The following is a 22,394-nucleotide window of genomic DNA, read 5'->3' as shown; positions in this document are numbered from 1 at the left end:
GCCTGGCAAGACCACCCTCAACTACCTATACAGGTGGAGCCATGAGTCCTTCCCTTTGTGTTCTAGGGCTGGAGATTTTAGAATGGCTAACCCAGCTTGCTTCTTAGGACCATTTGCTTGAAAAATTGTTTTCCAGCCTTTTACTCTAAGGTAAAGTCTGTCTTTGTCACTGAGCTGGGTTTCCTGTATGCAGCAAAATGCTGGGTCCTATTTACGTATCCAGTCAATTAGCCTATGTCTTTTAATTGGGGAATTGAGTCCATTGATGTTAAGAGATATTAAGGAACAGTGATTGTTACTTCCTGTTATTTTTATTATTAGAGGTGAAATTATCTTTGTGTGGCTATCTTCTTTTGGATTTGTTGGAAGAAGGTTACTTTCTTGCTCTTTCTAGGGTATAATTTCCCTCCTTGTATTGGAGCTTTCCCACTATTATCCTTTGTAGTGTTGGGTTTGTGGAAAGATATTGTGTAAATTTGGTTTTGTCATGGAATATCTTTGTTTCTCCATCTATGGTAATTGAGAGTTTTGCTGGATATAGTAGCCTGGGCTGGCATTTGTGTTCTCTTAGGGTCTGTATGACATCTGTCCAGCATCTTCTAGCTTTTATAGTATCTGGTGAGAAGTCTAGTGTAATTCTGATAGGTCTGCCTTTATATGTTACTTGGCCTTTTTCCCTTACTACATTTAATATTCTTTCTTTGTTTTGTGCACTTGGTGTTTTGATTATTATATGATGGGGGTATTTCTTTTCTGGTCTAGTCTATTTGGCGTTTTGTAGGTATCTTGTATGCTTATGGGCATCTCGTTCTTTAGATTAGGGAAGTTTTCTTCTATAATTTTGTTGAAGATATTTATTGGCCCTTTAAGTTGGGAATCTTCACTCTCATCTATACCTATTATCCTTAGGTTTGGTCTTCTCAATGTGTCCTGGATTTCCTGGATGTTTTGTGTTAAGAACTTTTTGCATTTTGCATTTTCTTTGACAGTTGTGTCAGTATTTTCTATGGTATCTTCTGCACCTAAGATTCTCTCTGCTATCTCTTGTATTCTGTTGGTGATGCTTGCATCTATGACTCCTGATTTCTTTCTTTCCTAGGTTTTCTATCTTCAGGGTAGTCTCCCTTTGTGATTTCTTTATTATATTTCTTTTCTTTTCTTTTTTTTTTTTTTTTTTTTTGGTTTTTTGAGACAGGGTTTCTCTGTATAGCCTTGGCTGTCCTGGAGCTCACTCGGTAGACCAGGCTGGTCTTGAACTCAGAAATCCGCCTGCCTCTGCCTCCCAAGTGCTGGGATTAAAGGCGTGCACCATCACTGCCTGGCTATTATATTTTGTTATATTTTTATATTTTTATATTTTATATTTTTATGTCCTGGATGGTTTTGTTCAATTCCTTCACCAGTTTGGTTGTATTCTCTTGTATTTCTTTAAGGGATTTTTGTGTTTCCTCTTTTTTTTTTTTTTTTTTGATTTTTCGAAACAGGGTTTCTCTGTATAGCCTTGGCTGTCCTGGAACTCACTCTGTAGACCAGGCTGGCCTTGAACTCAGAAATCCGCCTGCCTCTGCCTCCCAAGTGCTGGGATTAAAGGCGTGCACCACCACCGCCCGGCTTGTGTTTCCTCTTTTAAGGCTGCTACCTGTTTACCTGTGTTCTCAAATTCTTTGAGAGTGTTATTTATGTCCTTCTTAAAGTCCTCTATCATCATCATTAGAAGTGATTTTAAATCTGAATCTTGCTTTCCTGGTGACATGGGGACTTCAGGACTTTCTAGTGTTCGAGAACTAGGTTCTAATGATGCCAAGTACCCTGGGTTGCTGATGCTTATGTTCTTGTGCTTGCCTTTCGCCATCTGGATCTCCTTAGTGCTACCTGCCCTGTCTCTGACTGGAGCCTGTCTATCCTATTATTTTGGTTGTATCAGAACTGTGTGGGGTGGGTATCACTACTGGGGTTAGAGCTGGGGCCCAAGATCTGGTCAGTGCTCAGGCGCAGACAGGAAGGAATCAGTGCTCCAGGCCAGGAGCGAATTTCTGGGCCCCAGTGGCTCTCAGTTATTCCCTGTTTTAGGCAGGTGTTGCTGTCTCCTTACCTAAGATACTGTCTGGGTTAGAGCCTCTTGGAGGCCTGCTTCCTCTGGGTTCTGTGAGATTGGAGAAAGAGCTGCACCTGGGATCTGCTCAGTGCTCAGGCCTGAAGACCCCCAAACTCGGGAGACCCCTTCCTCAAGTCTCAGGAAATCATGACCACCCAAAAATCACAAGAAACCATATCTGGATGCAATCAGCAGAGGTTTATTGGGGAGAGTTGGCTAGCCAAGGTCAAAACTGCTCATCCACACAGGAACAGAATTTTGACAAAAGGCCAGCAAGCAGAGGGGCTTTTTTTATAACACAGGGTGGGGAAAGGAAGGAATTTTTACGAAGTTACACATGATTGGTTTTATTTTCGTGTGGTTACACATGATTGGTTGTTTTACAAATTTTGAACATCAGCAGGCTGTAACACTGGGAAAACCTCAAGGGGGTGGGGTAACCAAGAACAGTGGAAAGTTAGCTAGTTCTTGGAACCACCCAGATGACTTGCATCTTTCTCTGTAGTCAGGAATGTGTCTTCTTGCTTTGGGACTTCCCCACCCTGAGGCTTGAGGAATGTTGCTCTTCCCTGAATGTATCGGGGCAGTGGCAGTAAAGGCCTGAAATCTTACATCCAGTTCCACATTCTGGAACCTGCACTCTTTCTGCTCAGGTCTAAGGGCAAAGAAAAAGCCTGCATATATTTCATAAAATGGTCTTTATAATTTCTCACTTTACAGGCCCAGACCAGAAGGCCTTTTTGGTTTTTTTTTTTTTTTTTTTTTTTTTTTTTTTTTTTTTGAGACAGGGTTTCTGCTGGGCAGTGGTGGCGCACACCTTTAGTCCCAGCACTTGGGAGGCAGAGGCAGGTGGATTTCTGAGTTCAAGGCCAGCCTGGTCTACAGAGTGAGTTCCAGGACAGCCAGGGCTACAGAGAAACCCTGTCTGGAAAACAAAACAAAAGAACAAAACAAAACAAAAAAAGAGACAGGATTTCTCTGTGTAGCCCTGGCTGTCCTGAAACCCACTCTGTAGATCAGGCTGGCCTTGAACTTACAGAGATCCTCCTGCCTCTTGAGTGTTGTGAATAAAGGCCTGCCCCACCACTGCACAGCCCCCTTATTTTTCTTAATATTTGCTATGAACGGATATGTATTCCTTAACAATGTAGTTTAATTTTGAAGATAATATATGTAATAAAATCATATGCATTTTCTGTATTTGTGGGAGTTGAATCATCCTACTTTATTAGATAATGCTAAGCTCTTTTTTCCAAAGTGGTTTAAGTACCCAGATATGGTGGTACACTCCTGTATTCTCTAAGTGAGGAAACAGCTAAGTCTGAGGCCAATCCGGGCTATGGAACTAAGTTCGGTATACTTAAAAACACCGTGTCTAACCTCTAGTACCCTTCCTTCACTGTCTGTGTAGGAGAGTTTCTTTGTACCCCAGTCAACATCCTTTAAATTAGCAGCTCTGCGTGGACAATGTTGCTTATTGTGGCTGTAATTTGCATTTCCATCATTACAAATGAAGCTGGGGCCATTTCCTTCTGTTTGTTGACCTTGCAGATTTCTTTTGTGAAGTGTGGGTTCAAACATCTAGTTCACATTCTTACTTTGTTAAGGTTTACAGCTTTGTCTTTCTTTTTTCTTTGTGGTTCTCTATGCATCTTGGACACATCTTTTAAATAAGCTTAAGTATATTGAAGCATTCTCTCTCTCTCTCTCTCTCTCTCTCTCTCTCTCTCTCTGTGTGTGTGTGTGTGTGTGTGTGTGTGTGTGTGTGTGTGTGTGTCATACTGGGGATTTGACTTAGGGCCTCACACCCTGGCCACATATTTTGTTACTCATATGTGCCCCCACCCCCCATATGCATATGTGGCTGCCAAGAAACAACCCTAGGTGTCTGTCATTCCTCAGGAGTTACCCATCTTGATTTGAGATGGGATCTCCCTTTGGGTTGAGGCTTGCCTGTTCTGCTAGCCTTAACTGGCTGGTGAGCTTCAGGGATCCTCCTGTCTCCCTCCATATCTCCAGAACTAGGATTCCAAGTGTATGCTACTGTGCCCAGCATTAGTTTACATGGAATTGATACAGTCAATTCAAGTCCTCGTGTTTATATGGAAAGCACTTTACCCTCAGGGCCAGCATCTCCCCAGCCACTGAGAGTCTTCTTCACATTGGTGGTCTTTCTTCCATAGGCTCTTGTATAGCCCAGCTGGCCTCACACACTGGGCATCCAAGATGATTCTTTCACCTTAGTCTCCTAAGGTGAAACTCAAACCTTTATATCCGGGAACCTTAGTCTCCTAAGACTCACTTAGCCTGAGTGCTGGGATTACAGTTTGTACCACCAGACTGGGCTTATGTGCTGATGGGAATTGGTTCAGGGCTTTGTAAATATTAGACGAGCACTCTTAGAACTGATCCGTACCCCCTTCTGGAGGCTTGTCTTTTGATGAACAACTGTTGCCAAATGTATCAATCTTTTCCCCTTACAGTTAGAACGAGTATTAAGTGTTTCTCACCTGGTTTATATCCCAGACTATAATCCAGACGCAGAGGAAGAGATGGAGAGAGGTGAGGCAGGACTGTAGAGATGACTTGCCTCGAAGGCAAAAATAAATACGTCTGTCTTGAATTCATGGCTATATTCTTCTAAGTTATCCACTAGAGCCTTTTCCCTTTACTCTGTAGTGTCCTGGCATCAGAACACAGTCAAAGGCGTGACCCACGGTGAGCCATGCCTTGAGGAGCTATGAGAAGAGGCGCCAGGAAAAAAAGCAGAGTCTTGTACCTCAGGTTCACTTTGTGCCCTGGATTGTTCTTGGACATGATTTTGTGCCTTCTGTGACAAACACTTACACTCAACTTATAAGACATGCTTAGTCTTGTTTGATCTCAGAATATAGCTGTGGAACTTTAACTAGAGAAAGGATGTGCTGAGTGCCATCCCCAGTGTGCCCTGGATCTGGACGTGACCTCCTGCCTCGATTTCATGTGTTCCTGTAAGAATAAATTGTAAAAATGAAATTTTAGGTCTCAACGTGAGAGTTTCTTAGGTTCAGAGTTTCAATTTACACTCAAGTGTTAGCTGCCCCTGGGGTGCATTCCAAGGGCTTGAATAAACATTTCAAAGGCACAAAAGACCCAAGATAGAGGCAATAAAACACCTGGGTAAACGGAAGTCACTTGAAAGGAATTCTCCCAGGAGCAAGATACAGATGTAAATTAGGATAATTGGGATGGGGGCTAGATGGAAACCAGGCTTGGGAACGGATGTTTGATATATCCAATCATATGTAACCGCGCCAAACTTTCCCGCTCTCCCCAACCCCTACCTATAAATATCCCAAGTTTCCTGGGCTTGTCGTCGGAATCTCTATCTCTTGCGTGAGGTATATTCCGGCCCGAGGGCCCTCGTCATTAAACCTCCTCTGCAGTTGCATCAAGAAGGTTTCTCGTGTGTCCTTGGGTTCGTGCAGGTCCGGACTTGGGTGAGAGTCCCCTTTTGGGGTCTTACATTTTGGTTCCCTGACCGGGAAACGCGCGACCACCCTGGACACACGACGACCCCTTGGAGGTAGGTTTGTGTGAGTGGTGTGTGTGAGAGTGCGGCGCCGCTGTCCTTGTCTCTTTGTTTTGGTTTCTTCTGCTGTCTTTGTTTCTGTGTTTTGATATCGGTTTCTTTGGTGAGGGGAACCTTCCCCATCGGAGACTGAGTGCAGCTGTCATTGTGGACCGTGAGGGCCCAATGACTGTGGATGGACAGACGTGTTGAAACCCACAGGCTGCAGCCCGGGAAGGACGCTTCACGGGTGGTTAGGGAGTCAGAGTGGTCTGGCTGCCCTTGGGGAAAGGCGGTATCCTTTCCCATCTGGGTTAGGGAGTCAGGGAGGTCTGACTACCCTGTTTTGGAACAGGAGATGAGTGCTCCTGCTAGGGGGAAGATGTGGAATCCTTCCCGTCAGAGGTCGCGTTTGGCTGGTTCTATGAGACCAAACTTGGACAAGTGTGTCTGACTGTGTTAGTTCTGTGTGTTTATATTTTGTGTACAGTCTTTCTGGAACCCCTCCCTGCCGCTACTGTGTGGCAGAGTACCTGAGCCAGGCTCCACAACCACTGGCTGCCCTGGCCCCCTAGGTGGTCCCCTCTTCGCCAGCGCTCGAGCCGCCCTGGTACTGGAAGCCAGAGTACATGCAGGTCTCCCGCCCACCGCAGTTTAAAAGGCGGGAGATGAGTTCCCAGCCTCCCGCCCGTGATGAATTAAATACGGTTGGGAGGCGAGAGGCGGGTGGCGAACACATGCAGGCGGGCGCCTAGCGAGAGATAAGGGCTTTAGTGAGTGTGCTCGACATCCTGAGAACTACGTTTCCCAACAGGCTTTGCAGCTTTGACAATTATATCCAAGATGGCAGCCGGCCTGAGAACTACGTTTCCCAACAGGCCATGTGGTTTCCAGACACTGCTGCGATTGTTGACAATTCTGTGCCACTGATATAGTGATAGGGACAGTCTACGTGTTGTCTTTCCTTGTCTTTTCTTGATAAACTTCGTTCTGTGTTATTTGTTTCACATGTTCTTGGACTCTGACTGACAATTGACGTTCCTTTTCTTTTTTCTGGACTGATACTGTGTTAACATCCTGAGTTTTAAAAACAGAAGCAATGAGACAGGCTGGTCCTGTTCCACAGCTTGTGGCCAAGAGAAAGCTCTGTTCCTCTGGAGGAAGAGACAGAGTGTGTCAGGTGCCTGATTTGGTGTGATGAACTACTAAAACTGCTTACTTAATTTAGTTTAAAACTTACTTGTGAGACAGTCTCAATTTACACAAGAAAAACATAATTCGCCCTGCTCTGTGGCCAGGAGAAGGACACCAACAGAAAGAACCTTGAAGAGAACAGACTGTTTTCAAAAACAGCTCTTAGAAGGGGGCCAGCAGTTTTTTTTTGGCTTCTATGATAAGAGAATTGATAGTGGGTTTTCCTAGTTTAATAAATAAAAGAGCACTTTTTTCCTTTAGTTACAGCTAAAAAGTTACAGGCTGTCCTGAGTCAGAATATATATATATAAGCTTCTATTTTGATAGACTTTCTAGCCATTGCTGTCTGAGATAATTTCATTATGTATATGAGACTTTCATCAAGATTTGGTTCAAAGGTGAGAGTTCAGACAAGAAGAAGTGGTGAGGACTTGTGCTCTTATATTAGATATAAAATGTTTACTTTCCTGTTCTTGTTGTGTATCACTTCTAAAACAATATTCTAATTAGAAATAACTCTTTAAAAGATTTTTATAGAACTATGACTAAAGTTTCTATTTTGTCAAAAGTTAAATTTAAATAAGTATCAAATCATTAATACTATGTGAGCCTTCAACATCTTAATAGTCTTTACTGTGAAATGCTGTAGATAAAGTTATTCATTCTGATTTGATTTCTTTCTTAGAGCTTCAGAGGTGAGCTCACATTACACCTGTAGACAAGGTACTGTTTACAGACTGAACTAGGTTGTGGTCTCTAGTGTGAGGGGAACAACAGTCATGCAGCCTCACAAATACATCAGTCTACACAGAGTTCTAAAAGACTACTGCTTTTACAGGTGATCAAAGCAATGAATAAGATAAGAGCCTTTCTTCCACAAGACCCTTGTAGGTTCTGGTCTTCAGGAGTGAAGAACAAAAGAAGACACTGGAAAAAGAATGCTCCTTCAGGATGGGGACCCCATCAATTGATCAGGCTGTGGTCAACAGCGGGTTATAGAAGGTAAGGGACACCCAAAGGCCCACGCCAGATTCCATTGACAGATCTTGAGAGAGCTACATGAGATCCCACTAATTTTAATCAAGACACATGAGGTTAAGCAAGGGTCAGATAAGTTATCCACAGCCTTTCTAGAATAGCTCATAGAGACATTCTGTCAGTGTAGACAAGGCTTCAGAGGCTAGAGAGACTATAAGTCATTGAAAGATTTAAGAAGTATCAGGGAAAAAGGAAAAGAAAGATAAGATAGATGAAATCATAGACAGGATTAAAATTATTGATGATAATAGCAAGTGTGAGAAGATTTAGTCTAAAAGAAAGGAGTAGAGAAGGTTTAGTGTAAGTCTAGAAGAAAAGAGTAGAGAAAAAGAATAGAGATAAATTGCTGTGAAAGTCTAGAGAAAAAGAATGGAGAAGATAGAAAGTCTAGAGAGAGGTGAAGAAAAATAAAGGTGACAGAGAAAAAATTTACAGAAAGCAGAAAAGAGGGACTTCAATCAAAGAGAGATAAAACTCTTTGAAAAAAGACCAGTGTGCGCATTGCAAGTAAAGGAGCCAGCTTCAGGGTCCAAGAGGGCCCTAACAAATATAAGCCAGGGCCAGAAAATCCCAGGCCTCGAAAAACACCCCAAGTGGCGAAGATAACAGCTCTGTGTGAAGACGGCTATTGAGATAGACAGGGCAGCTTGGAGCCACCCAACTTTTGATAGACACAGGGGCTTCCTCCAGGCCAATGGGTCAAAACATATTCATGGACTACCTGAAAATGGTGGACTAAGAGATGGGCTGGGTATCCCATTCATTTATGGTCATCCTAGCCTGCTCCTATCCCCTGTCTGGTTGAGGGAATACTCCCTAGGATGGACATCCAGATACAACACTTCCTGGGCTGCAACTAGCTGACAAGAATTCAACGGATAGAAGACTGACTTCAGCCAGGAGCCAAGGTAACCTGCTTTACAGACGGGAGCAGTTTTCTCCATGCTGGTCAGAGACAAGCCAGCGCTACTGTGGTGGACACATGCCATCTGGACTGACTCCCCACCCCTGAGATCATCGGTGCAGAGAACTTGGGACTTGGAACTTGGGGCTGACAAGAAAGCCAACATCTGCATGGACAACAGGTATGCTTTTGCCACAGCCCATGTCTGCAGGACTATATACCAAGAAAGGAAACCCTGATGAAGCCAGGAACTGTGAGTATCCGTTGCCCAGGACACCAAAAAGGGAGGAGACTCAGTGGCCTGAGGCAATAACTGGACAAATCAATTGTCTTGATATGAGAGCCTGTTCCAGTTGTGGGCCTAAGAGATGGCCTCACTTAAAGCACAGAATAAGAGAAAGAACTCAGATTGCTAGCCATCCTGCCAGATACTATCTAGAGAAAAAGAGAAAATGGTGCACACAAGAAGGGAGAACTATACTCCCCAGAAAGCAAAGGATTTACCAGGCTAAATACACAGATGGACTCTTAAAATATGAGTGCAACCAAACAGCCAAGAGATTTAAAAACATATAATAGACCTCAGGTTTTGGGCCAGAGGAATGATAAGACAGTGTAAGATATGCCAACAAATAAAGGCTTATGAGACTTAGAGTAAATAAGAAAAAAAAAAGTTAAAAGGGAACAGCCTAGAATAGAAGTTGTCCCGAGGTTTTCAAACATCTGAGATAATTAGATCAGATAATAGCCTTGCCTTTGTTTATAAGATAAGTCAGAAATTGTCAGAAATATTAGAGACTAATTAGAAGCTCCACTGTTTATACTGTCTCCAGAGCTTAGGACAGGTAGAGAGAATAAACAGAACCCTAAAAAACTAAATTACCCCTGAGAACTGGCGCTGGCTAGAGTGTCCCTTTCCTTGTCCCTATTCCAAACCCAGAATGTCCCTCTTGTGTGAGAGATGATTTTTCAGGCCACTAAGAAACTATTCCTGATGCTGTTGAACATAACTCGGGCGGACACCTGCGTTTGATGCCAACTGGAGAGAACAGCTGGACACCTGAACAACCTCCTCAGGCTCAAGATCACCTGCCGTTCTACAAGGCCAAGGACCAGCAGGCCTTGACTCCTGAGATATGCCCATCCTGGAGACACAGGGATAGAGATTGCCCAATTGTCAGAGATAAGAGACATTTGAATCTAAACTGTGTCCCAGACACAGCCTTGAAGAGTGGGACTTAAGCTACATATGTACATCCTCGAGATGAAAAAAAGCCAACAGGCCCATTAGTGTGTATATGTGTATATGTATATATATATATATATATATATATATATAGAGAGAGAGAGAGAGAGAGAGAGAGAGAGAGAGAGAGAGAGAGACAGCTACTTTACCTAAGTACATACTAGAGACCATCCAGGGCGTGAAAAAAAGATAGTTAAAGATTCAATGACAAAGATATAATTAGATGCTTAGACAACAATATCACTCTTTACACCCAGATGATGATTCATAATTCCAAGATTGGAATTTGACCATGAGAGAAAAGGAGGAAATGTAAGAATAAATTGTAAAAATGAAATTTTAGGTCTCAACGTGAGAGTTTCTTAGGTTCAGAGTTTCAATTTACACTCAAGTGTTAGCTGCCCCTGGGGTGCATTCCAAGGGCTTGAATAAACATTTCAAAGGCACAAAAGACCCAAGATAGAGGCAATAAAACACCTGGGTAAACGGAAGTCACTTGAAAGGAATTCTCCCAGGAGCAAGATACAGATGTAAATTAGGATAATTGGGATGGGGGCTAGATGGAAACCAGGCTTGGGAACGGATGTTTGATATATCCAATCATATGTAACCGCGCCAAACTTTCCCGCTCTCCCCAACCCCTACCTATAAATATCCCAAGTTTCCTGGGCTTGTCGTCGGAATCTCTATCTCTTGCGTGAGGTATATTCCGGCCCGAGGGCCCTCGTCATTAAACCTCCTCTGCAGTTGCATCAAGAAGGTTTCTCGTGTGTCCTTGGGTTCGTGCAGGTCCGGACTTGGGTGAGAGTCCCCTTTTGGGGTCTTACATTCCCAGATACTGTCTATACCACGTGCCAGGCAATCTTGTTTAAACTGGTCTGACCTGTGAAGGCTCTGGGAAGGGCTGCTCTCTTAATATTTTTGTATGTTACTGATGTTTATTTACATGTTTTCTGACCATGTTTTTCTGAATTCAAGCAACCTTTCTTGGATAATTGCTCTCTTTGTCACATCCGTGTATAAAAATACACTGAAACTGCAGTAAGGTTGTCCACAGCATCAGACTGTAGTCCGTTCCATCCTTTTAGGTCCTCAGATCCCAAGTCCAGCAGTAAAGATTCAGTTTTATCTCTTTCTTCAAATATATCCAATTCTCAGAGTCAGTGAAATGTATATTCTTTCTTTCCTGTTCCAAGGTACAGTCACGAATCAAGTTGTTTATGTGTGTGAGTCTGTTTCTGGGCTATCGTGGTCCAGTGGCCCATCTGTCTACATGTATATCAATAGTATGCTTTCTTTTTGTACTGTAGACTGGATCTAGGGTCTCACATATGTTAAGCATTTGATCTACCACAGAACTATATCTCTGGCCTTGTGTGAGTCATAGTACATGTCTTGGAATCTGATAAACCTCGTGTTTATATCTTGGTCCTCTTTGGGAATATCTTCTTGGGAAGCAGTGAGATGGCTCAGTGGGTAAAAGCCAGACAATGTGTGTCTAATACCCAGGACCTACAAGGTGGAAGGAGAGAACCAGATACTGAAGTTGTCATCTAACTTGTACACATGCATTGTGGTACATATGTACCCACACACATAAATAAATGAGTGTAACACACACACACACACACACACACACACACACACACACACACACAGCCTTCTCTATTTCTGAATACCTTCTTTCTTTGGGTTTGAGACTGCATCTCACACTGTAACCCACATTGGGCTTGAACTTACGACAATCCTCCTGCTCTGACATCTTAAATGTTGGTATGATAGGCATGAGCCAGCATGTCTGACTTCAAGACAGTTCTGATATAGTCAGTTTTTCACACTTTGGGGAAAACTTTCAGTGTTGGTTTGTGATGCTGACCTATAGTTTCCAATCTCGTTTTGCCTTGGACTGATGTTATCAAAATTGTTCTGGCCTCATACAATAATTCTTTCTTTTCCCACTTTCTGAAAATTTTATATGAAATTTAAACGATCTGCACTCTGTCTTTTTAGCTACCAGTCTAGCCTTTCATGGCTGAGCCATCTTCCCAGCCCATGAGGCACACTTTAAAAGCTGTGTACAACTTCAGGTTATTTTTGTTTGCTCAATTTTTTTTCCCAAGGAAGGATCTTCTTATGTAGACCAGGCTAGCCTTAAGCATGTGACCCTCTTTTAGCTCCCCAACACTAGGGATTATATGTATATGCTACCACTCCTGGCTGTAATATTATTTTCTTCATTCCTTTCTCTTTTTTTCCCAATATATGGTTTCTGTGTAGCTCTGATTGTAACTCTGTAGACTAGGCTGGCCTTGAACTCACAGAGATCCTCCTGCCTCTGCCTCCCTCCAGTACTGGGATTAAAGGCGTGTGCCACCATACCCAGTTTGTCATTTTCTTTTTAAGACTTTAAGCTGGGTGTGGCAGTGCACAGCTTTAGTCCCGCACTCAAGAGGCAGAGGCCTCTTTGTCAGTTCTAGGCCAGCCTGGTTTACAGATTGAGTTCTAGGCCAGCCTGGTCTACAGATTGAGTTTTAGGACAGCCACCTGGAAACCTGTCTCAAAACAGTTGAGAAACCTTGAAATAAAAAGCAAAGTGTTACGAGTTTTGTCTTTTTGTTTTTTTTTCCCTGCATGTGTGTGTACATCACATGCAGTGCCCGTGTAGGCCAGAAGAGGGCATCAGAACTTTCTGGAATTGGAGTTTGACAGTTGAGCCATTTTGTGGGTTTTGGGAACAGAAGACAGGACCTCTGCAAGAACGGCCAGTGCTTGTAACCACTGAGCCATCTCTCCGGCCCCTATGATGTCATTTTTAAAACTCTTCCTTCCGTACCCTGCATCTAATCCACTTGCAAATGATGTTCACTCATGACCACCGTTTCTGCCTGGTCCAAATCAACTGCATTGCTCACCTGAACACCTGTAACAGTCTCTGGTTGGTCTTACTGCTCTGTCTGTGAGCTATCACAGCAGTGGTTTAAGCCAGGCAGTGGCGGCACACGCCTTTAGTCCCAGCACTTGGGAGGCAGAGGCAGGTGGATTTCTGAGTTCGAGGCCAGCCTGGTCTACAGAGTGAGTTCCAGGACAGCCAGGGCTACATAGAGAAACCCTGTCTTGAAAAGCCAAAAAATAAAATAAAATAAAAATAATAAAAAAACCCTACTTATGTGTATGTTTTGCCTACTTGTATGCATGTGCATGACTGGTACCTAGTGACCCATTCACTCCCCTGAAACTGGAGTTATGGATTGCTGTGGGTGCTGGGAATTGAACCCAGATCCTCTGCAAGAGCAACAAGTGTTCGTAAATGCTGAGTCACTTCTACAGCCCTGTGGTTACTCTCTTGATTAATGATTGGTCTGGGAGGGCTCGATCCATTGTGGGTGACACCACTGCTGGGCAAGTAGCCCTGGAGGTGTAAGAGCAGTGTTTAGTGTGAGCCCGGAGAACAAGTCAGTGATCAGCATCCCCCATGCTCTCTGCTCACTTCCTGCCCTGACTTCCCATCGAGATGGACTGTGATCAGGACATGGAAGCCAAATAAAATCTTTCCTGAGGTCAGTTTTGGTCAGTGTTTACACATGGCAATACAAAGCAAACTAGGCCACATGGTTTAGAGCAAATCAAAACTAGACTCAGATTAACTCTCATTTCTCTCCCTCCTTGTAGCCTTTTTTTTTTTTTTTTTTTTAAAGGTTTATTTATTATGTAGTGTTCTGCCTGCATGTCCGCATGCTTGCAGGCCAGGAGAGGGCACCAGATCTCACTATAGATGGTTTGTGAGCCATCATGTGGTTGCTGGGAATTGCACTCAGGACCTCTGGTGTTCTTAACCTCTGAGCCATCTCTCCAGTCTTCTTTCTAATCAATCAATCAATCTCTCTCTCTCCCTGCCCCCCCCCCCTCAGCCTGGAATTCAGTATGTAATTCAGAAGGCCTTTGGATCTAAGATACTCCTGACTTAGCCTCCCAGGTGCTAGACTACAAGCATGCACCACCATGCCTCTCTCTCTCTTCAGGGAAACAATGGAATCAGATAGGCAAGCACTTGGACCCTTATGTTCCTTCGTCTCACAGGTTACTTCCAGAAGTTACATCTTCAACATCCAATTCTGCCTCAGCCTACTGAGTGATGGGATTAGATTATGTAATAGTAAATCTGGCTTTACCTTAATTTGCCCCTTAAACGGTTTCTGTAAGGAAGTTTGTTTCATTTTTGAGACATGATCCACTATGTAGTTCTGGCTATCCTGTAATTCCCTGTGCACAAGATGCTGGATGATCCAACCCAGACATCCACCTGATTAAAGGTGTGTACAACCATGGGATTTAAAGTATTTTGAAACAGGGTCTCTCACACTGTAGCCCAGGCTAGCCTCCAACTCATAGCAATCCTCCTGCCTCAGCCTCCTGGATGCTGGGATTACAAGTGCCCAGCTGAATCCTTTAAAACTTTTAAATTTCCTCATTTGCCTTGGTTTCCACTTAAATTTTTCGTCTGTTAATTGAGATTCAAGTACTAAAAACATAACTCGACAATTCTGTGTAGTAACCATGGCCAAAAATCTGGTCAGGAGGTCTGAAATTTCAACGGAAGAAAACATCAAAGGTCTAACCAACACACTTCCCTTTCCCCTCAATTATTTGGGGGCTCGCTTTGTTTCTTTTTGAAACCGGTTCTCACGCAGCCTAGACTGGCTTGAATTTGCTATGTAGCTGAGGCTGGTTTTGAACTCCTGATCCTCCTACCTCTACCTCCAAAATGCAGGGAGGGGGTGTCACCACTCCCTGCCCCCTTACCCTTTACACTTTTTTTCTGCTCTTTAAAAAGATGAGTGATCGGACTACCTACATCATCTACCGTTAATTCCCAGCCGCGTTTCTCTCCTGTCACCCTATTTTTTCTTTCTGCGTCCTCTCGCCTTCCACTAACGCTCCTGCCGCCCTCCTCCCCTCCCCTGCAGCTCCCGGGCGACTCGTCTACCCAGGACCTCCCCGTCTGCACCCTGCAGCCCCCGCTCTCGCACCAATAAAACTTTATTAACAGAGCAGAAGAAAGGTGCCGCTCTCGCATCTCCTGCGGTCGGTCGGGAAAACGGAAGCAGGCCACAGCCGCCCGGAACCCGCCTCCTGAGAGCGGAAGTACGGCCGGAAGCTAGCCATAGAAGCGAGTGGCTAGAGCGGCCCTGCGGGGAGGTGGCAGGAAAGGCTCGGAGTCGCTGCCGGAGGTGACGGAGCGGCCGCCCCGCCCCGTGCGCTGCAAGACCGAGGCTTCCAGGTAGCTGTGGGTCGCAGTCTGTCCCGGGGAACGACCTGGCCTTGGGCGCAGCCCCGCGGATCCGGGTCTGCCTCTTTAAGGGAGGGGGTGGAGCCACGAGTGAGGCGCGAGAAGGTGAGGTCACGTGGTTGCGGGCACGTGCAAGACAGGAGTTCAGAGCTGGGGGTTCGTCGTCGTTGGGGTAGACACCATGTACCATCTCTTCCCTCCCTGGCTCGTCTGTCTTGGAACTCAATGGGGTGCACGTGGTGGGGCTTGGGACTATTCCCGGGATGGGTGGGCGTGGCAGCCAGGACGAGGCCGACTTACTTTAAGGAACCCTAGAGTTGGCTTTTAGACCTCTTGACCTGATTGTTCACTGCAGAAGTGGCCTAGGACCTCTTGAGTGCAGCTCCCTGCCCTTGAGCTGACCATCCTCACAGGGTTCAAGGACCTTTAGTTGTATGTTCCTCTTTTCTTGCAGCTCCAGAAAACTTGAGGCCAGAGCCCCGCACCTTGGTGCAACCATGAGTGCGGAGGTGAAGGTGACAGGGCAGAACCAGGAGCAGTTTCTGCTCCTTGCCAAGTCGGCTAAGGGGGCAGCACTGGCCACACTCATCCACCAGGTGCTGGAGGCCCCTGGCGTCTACGTGTTTGGGGAACTGCTGGATATGCCTAACGTTAGAGAGGTGTGTTGCTTGCCTGGGTAGTCCACAAAGGACCTTGCGACCAAAGTTTCCTCTGCCAATGGTGGGCTCATTTTGTAAGCAGTAACCACTCAGGTGAACGGGGTACTCACAATTAGCTGTCGACTTGCAAAAGTAAGCAATCAAATACAGGTCTTCATTTCCCGTACCTCTTACACAGAAGGGGTCTGTAAACTTAGCGCTCCCTCTGTACCCACACTTTGAGTCAAAGTTTCACTGTATTCCTGGCTGTCCTAAACTGGTAAACATGGTCTGGGCTGGCCTTGAATGTGTGGGAATCTTCCTGCCTATGCCTCATGCATAAGGTTTTTCTTTTTTTTTTTTATTTAAAAATATGGAGCACTTTACAAATTTGAGTGTCATCCTTGCTCAGGGTGTATGCTGCTCTTCTCTGGATTGTTCTGGTTTTAGAATATGTGCTGATGAAGCAAGCACAAATTTTTTATTTTTAAGCAAAAGAATATGTCATCCAGAATACCACTTATAAATTCCAGCTTGTTCACCAGTATGATATCTTTTTGTTGTTGTTATCTTTCAAGACAGGGTTTCTCTATGTACTATAACTCTGTGTTCCGGAACTTTCTTTGTAGACCAGGCTGGCCTTCAACTCGAGATCCACCAGCCTCTGCCTCTTCCTCCCAAGTGCTTGGATTAAAGACTTGTGTTGCCATGCCCACCTATTGATACCTCTTAATAATCCTGTCAGCATTTGGAAGGTAGAAACAGGAGGAAATTGGAGGTCAGCCTGATCTACAGATTTCGTTTCAGGACATCCAGGGCTACACAGAGAAACCCTGTCTTAAAAACAAAACAACACATGTCACCTGGATCAGAAAAACCTTTAAGTCTCAGTTTTCTCTTTAAAACGGTGATATCAGCCTGAAACAGCTGATAGAGCGGTTGCCTAGCATTTGTGAGGCCGTGGCTTCCATGTCAGGATGGGATGTTAAGGTAGTGGACCACAAATTTTAGACCAGTCTGGGCAGCTAAGACTCCATCTCAAAAAGGAGTAGGGTTGTACTCAGTGAAAGGGCCCTGTCTGTAGTATGCAAGGCTCAGTGTAGGTTCAGTTCTCAGAACTGCAATAAGGAAAAACCTAAACAATACTTCCCCTCACAGCTTCAGAAGTAAAGATTGTGGGAAAGTCTGAAGTCTCCTGAAATGGGGGAGAACAAGCATGTGGAATTAGGCCATGTTACCCCAGTGTCGCACATTCTGATTCATTTAAGATAGATAATGAAGATGCTGTCTTCTTTCCTAAGACAGTGGCAAACTGCTGTGAACAGCGTGACGAGAACCACTCACAGAAATGGCTGAGTCAAGAACTCAAACAGTATAGAGCAGGTGGATTGCCAATCCCATGACTCCAGCGTGTTATGAGAGGCTGACAGTAGTGCGTGGCTACACTGAGCCAAGTGTTAGAAGACCTTTGGTTGAATCAGAGGATACAGTAGTTTTTGCTGTTTCACAACAAACTGGCTTTTGTTCCTGGGTTATCTACAGTGAACTAAAGTATATCCTTAAGACAAAGTAGAGGAATCATTTCCAGCTTGTCTTCCAGTGAAAGAGATCAGATGAATGGATGAACATGTATAAGTCAGCCGTTGATCAGTAATTTACTGTGAGGGCCGCAGTTCTGCTGGGTCCTTGTAGGGTAGCAGACATTGGGTCTATAGCCTTGTTAAAAGATACCATTAGGTGAGAACCTTCAGGGATGACGTGCCAGGATAAGTGGAGGTGACAGGAGGGGAGATGGTGCGAATGATGTGAGACCTTATTATGAGGACATTCTGAAACAGCGGCCACAAACTAAACCCTCCGGGGGCCACATAATTTACAATGTCTGGGGTGTACTCGGCACACTGAAAGGTTTCAGCCCTGACTGAGAACCGGAGCTAGCTGCATAGCTCAGGACTAGTGGCAGAAATGAGCCCCTGATGGACCAGGATAGGTACTGTTGGGAAGGATGGGTCAGAAAGCTGAGGTCAGACACGGCCTTCTTGTCACTTCCTCATGTTCTCGCAGCTGGCGGAAAGCGACTTCGCCTCCACGTTCCGGCTGCTCACAGTGTTTGCCTATGGGACCTACGCTGACTACTTAGGTAAACGGGCGGGAGCTATGGACACAGGAGAAGGGTGGTTTCTAGAGAAACTTGGAAGAACTTCCTGGCTTGCCCTACTTCGATGCCATAAGTGAACCTGGGTAGTGTTAGACCATAATTGGTGCAGAAAACTTGTAGGAAACCTGCTAAAACCAAGATTCCCGGGCTTCTGTCCCTGTCTCTAGCTGAAGCCAGGAATCTGCCCCCCCTTACTGAGGCTCAGAAGAATAAGCTTCGACATCTGTCAGTTGTCACTCTGGCTGCCAAAGTCAAGGTAAGTGACAGTCCTGCCAGCTGCCAGTCCAAAGCCAGAGACTACCTGTTGTGAGTCCCTGGGAGTCTGCAGGAGAGCCATTGGCCTCCCCTGTCTGGGTCTGAACTGAAATTCCAGTTACTGAAGTCATTTTGTCAGGAGTCTCTCAGTTTGAACTGAAGTTCTAAGTCATTGTCTTTTGTGATTGGGGTCAGAATAGCCACTAGAATGATGGCCTGTCTCATTCACCTTATGGCGTTCCAGGCCGACAGAGCTTCAGAGCTAGAAATGGGGTTCTTCTCCACCTATAGTAAGATGTGTGTGACCCACAAGTACCTGTGTGCCCTGTGGGCACAGTCTGTTACTTCACATGATTCTCCCGGTTGTTAACTAGAATTGAGTCCTGGTGATTTCTGCAGCAGTTGGGCTCGTGGTTGTAGATTCCTCAGAGGTAATGCCAGTTTGTAACATGGCTGAATCTACATGTTAAACAGTAACTCCAGCCCCTCCTATCCTCTGATGTCAAGCTGATCTGAAACAGTTTCCTTAGTTACAGCCAAAAAACATGGCACCAGGAAGATGTCGCACTCTTTCACTACACAGTGGGAGTGGGCATAGTTGGAGAGCATCTGTCACGTGTTTTAAGATTGCCCTTTTTGAGTCTGGTGTGTGTCTTATGTAAGCCCAGTGCTTAGGAGTCTGAAGCAGAAGGATTAATGTGAGTTCCAAGGCAGCCTGGCCTATAGAATGAGACCCTATGTCAGAATACTATGAAAGAAAAGGAAGGAAATAGAGGTTGAAAGATTATCTTTTTTTTGATGATATTTTTGAGGCCGAAATCGGTTTTGCTTTAGAACCAACATTTTCCAGGAACTGATTTACGGATAGGAGTGGAGGGATGTGGGCTTGGATTGGGGGTAAAATGGAAGAGGATTCTGGAAAGTCCTTCTGTGCTTTTGAACCCTCAAATTCTGGTCTGACCTCTGGACCCAGTGCATCCCATACGCGGTGTTGCTGGAGGCCCTCGCCCTCCGTAACGTGCGCCAGCTGGAGGACCTTGTGATCGAGGCCGTGTACGCCGATGTCCTTCGTGGCTCTCTGGACCAGCGCAATCAGCGGCTAGAGGTTGACTACAGCATCGGACGGGACATCCAGCGCCAGGACCTCAGTGCCATCGCCCAAACCCTGCAGGAGTGGTGAGAACTTGTCAGGCCTCGACCCCTCCCTTATACAAGCAGGAGAGAGCAGGGACTGGGCTTCGGAGAGTTACCTAAGAGAGATAGAGACCAGTGCTTTCTTCCAAGGCTTCTGAGGGAACAGAGGCTCAAAGGGGGCCCTGGGTGCAGAGTCAGGGTCATCGGAACAGGACTGTGGAAAGGAATGGGAGCTGTGCTCTTGACGGCTCTTAGTGGGAAGCTTGTCATTGTCACTGTCGTAGGCAGAGTTTAGGACAACTGCACATAACAGCAGGGGCTGTGACAAGTCTTTCCTTTTCCTCTTTGTATCCCTGTCTGACTTTATTGTGCTCTTGCTCTGTACGCCAAGCTGGCCTTGAATTGGCAGTCCTGCCTCTGCTTCCGGGTTTTAAGATTACAGGCATGCGCTGCTGTGTGCCACCACGACTGGCTCTTCCATTTTGTTTTCTGGTTCCTACTCTCATCTTGCTATTTTATTTTTATTTTTAGTTATGCATGTGTATGTGATAGAGGGGATACAGGTGGATGCAGGTGCTCACAAGGCCAGAGGGGTCACATCCCCTGGGGCTGGTGGGTGTGAGCCGCCCCATTTCTCTAGCACACGCACCACCCCCACCCACCTTGTCTGAGTCACTCACCTGCTTCCTCATCCCTTTCTTATCCTGCCCTGGGGGGTTTGCTGAGGAGAAAGGACAGTGTCATGGCTGGTTCCCAGGTGCCCTGATGAGGGTTTCCAGTCCAGCTCGGAGGCTTGCTTTTGAGGCCTTTGCTTTTGTTTTGTTTTTTATGAGGCTGTGGTCACTGCCTTCTGCTGACCTTTTCTCATCTGCCCTGATTCCCACAGGTGTGTAGGCTGTGAGGTTGTGCTGTCGGGCATTGAGGAGCAAGTCAGCCGTGCCAACCAGCACAAGGAGCAGCAGCTGGGCTTGAAGCAGCAGATCGAGAGTGAGGTAAGCAGACGGAATGAGATGAACTGGAGCTCCCCAGCCTGGCCTGGGCACTGCGGCTTGCATGTGGCTGCAGCCTACTGATAAAATAATCAGGCCTGTCTGGTTCTGGAGCCTCCTTTGGCTATCCCCCATTCTTCTCTTCCTGATAGGTTGCCAACCTTAAGAAAACCATTAAAGTTACCACAGCAGCTGCTGCTGCGGCTACTTCACAGGATCCTGAGCAACACCTGACAGAGCTGAGAGAGCCGGCTCCTGGCACCAACCAGCGCCAGCCCAGCAAGAAAGCCTCAAAGGGCAAGGGGTGAGCCCATGCGGGAGCCACTTGTCTCTGGGTACCCCACTTTTACCTCAGGGACCTGGCTGCTCCACTTGCTTTAGTCATTTGCATGGGGTCGGGAGTGGTGGTGTCCTCCAGGAATTAGGGGACCCTTTGCATCCCCTCTTTCTCTCTTCCCCTTGCCAGACTCCGAGGGAGCGCCAAGATTTGGTCCAAGTCGAACTGAAAGGACTTGTTTCTTCCCTGGGAATGTGGGGTCCCAGCTGCCTACCTGCCTACCCCTTAGGAGTCCTCAGAGCCTTCCTGTGCCCCTGGCCGGCTGATAATGCTAGCTCATGACTTTCATCTCCTCCACCCCCAAGCACAAGCCACACCCTCTGTAGGGAGGAGCCAGTACAGGTCATGTTGTGTTGGCACTTCTTCCCCACCGCTTGCTCTCGTCATCCGTCTTCAGCACCATGTCTGCCCATTACCCCTGTCATTGACCGGGTTGGCAGTCCTATGGAGGGTGCTGGCTCTTCACTACACACCCACCCCTGCATGCCTAATCTGCAGTTCCTCCTCCTCCCCTTGCCTAGTGGGCTGCATCTGAAAAGCCATAGGGAAAGGGGTCTCCACCTTCATCCCAGCCTTAGAGTTCTGGAGCCAGTCTGCTACCCTGGGAGTCGCTGGACATTTTCCTCCAAGAACTCCATCACACTACAGTTGTTTCTTGTCCTCTCTCATCTCCTTGGGCCTGGGGATCCTGCTGCTTCAGTGACCCCAGAGCCTGAAAACAGCTACTTTTGAGATGTTAAGAAGTAGTTCTTTGTTAGCTAATCATTTTAGGAAGCCCAATGGAAATCCTGGAAGGATTTATATCTCCTCTTGTGGTTTTGGTGGGGAAGGAAATATAGATTGTATATTAAAAATAAAAAGTATATATGAATAGGTCTATATATAACATGACACAGAAATAAATCTATGAGAAATCTATGTACAAAAATGCCAGGAACTGGGCCTCTTCTGTCTTTGATGTTTGTTAACAGGGAGAAGATTAATCCCCAGTCCACTGTAAAGCCAAGTGCCAAGTGAAAAGAACCAGATACTTTGCAGACTCTGGGCCTAGGAGCTAGGAGGCCTAGACCCTGGACAGATTGCTCCATCCCTCAGCCCATGGTCAGCAGTAATGGGCACCTACTGAGCACCGCCATGTCCTAACAGTGGAGATGCAGACTGACCATCACTGTCCCTGCCTAAGGACCTGCAGTGTAGTCTGCTTCCTTTCACCTCAGAGAATCACAAGACTTTTTATATTGAAAGCACATAAAACTATTAGATTTGTTGGTCTCTGTCCCTTTTGTCCACATTAAGAATTTCCAAGTACCTATGCCAGGAGATTCCCTAGAGCACTGCTTGCTGCCTAGAGGTGGGAAGTGCTAACTAACTTGAGGGGCATTGAACCCTCACGCAAGTGTGAAGTGCTATCTAAGAGCCTCATGAGTCTAGTGTTGACCGGTGCTGGGCCTGTGCTGTTCTCTAGCTGGGAATTTAGGACCAATTCCTTCCTTCTCTCCATCCTTTTGCTGCCTTCCTTTCCTTCTTTTCTAACTTTTCTTTGACACATGGTCTTTCTGTGTAGACCAG

General features: G+C 45.8%; 1 protein-coding gene and 1 non-coding gene across 6 annotated transcripts; one reads left to right on the top strand and one right to left on the bottom strand.

Moving 5' to 3' along the window:
* The first annotated feature begins 15,172 nt into the window (after positions 1-15,172).
* Cops7a (COP9 signalosome subunit 7A) lies at positions 15,173-22,096 on the top strand. 5 transcript variants are annotated; one of them, XM_034511912.2, is made up of 8 exons: positions 15,173-15,305; positions 15,769-15,973; positions 18,017-18,092; positions 18,278-18,366; positions 19,339-19,541; positions 20,386-20,491; positions 20,641-20,792; positions 21,797-22,096. In XM_034511912.2, exons 2-8 carry the CDS (start codon positions 15,812-15,814, stop codon positions 21,840-21,842), a joined length of 834 nt encoding a protein of 277 aa, XP_034367803.1. In that variant the 5' UTR covers positions 15,173-15,305; positions 15,769-15,811; the 3' UTR covers positions 21,843-22,096. The 5 variants fall into 5 exon arrangements, with proteins under 5 accessions (XP_034367803.1, XP_034367805.1, XP_034367804.1 ...); XM_034511914.2 differs by lacking the exon at positions 21,797-22,096 and adding an exon at positions 20,955-21,743; XM_034511913.2 differs by having other exon boundaries at positions 15,275-15,419.
* LOC117715907 (U6 spliceosomal RNA) lies at positions 16,320-16,426 on the bottom strand. Its single transcript, XR_004607692.1, has one exon. It is a non-coding gene; the product is annotated as a U6 spliceosomal RNA (small nuclear RNA).
* Positions 22,097-22,394: the final 298 nt, after the last annotated feature.

Source organism: Arvicanthis niloticus, chromosome 9 (assembly GCF_011762505.2).
Source record: "Arvicanthis niloticus isolate mArvNil1 chromosome 9, mArvNil1.pat.X, whole genome shotgun sequence".
Lineage (NCBI taxonomy): Eukaryota > Metazoa > Chordata > Mammalia > Rodentia > Muridae > Arvicanthis > Arvicanthis niloticus.
The sequence above is the reverse complement of the archived record's forward strand: the minus strand, read 5'-3'. Positions and strand labels throughout refer to the sequence as shown.

Bases quoted from the DNA above. Each gene is read 5' to 3' on its own strand.
- Cops7a (XM_034511912.2), top strand. From the start codon at position 15,812: ATGAGTGCGGAGGTGAAGGTGACAGGGCAGAACCAGGAGCAGTTTCTG. The intron at 15,974-18,016 runs GTGTGTTGCTTG...ATGTTCTCGCAG, and splicing joins ATATGCCTAACGTTAGAGAG to CTGGCGGAAAGCGACTTCGC. The intron at 18,093-18,277 runs GTAAACGGGCGG...CCCTGTCTCTAG, and splicing joins GACCTACGCTGACTACTTAG to CTGAAGCCAGGAATCTGCCC.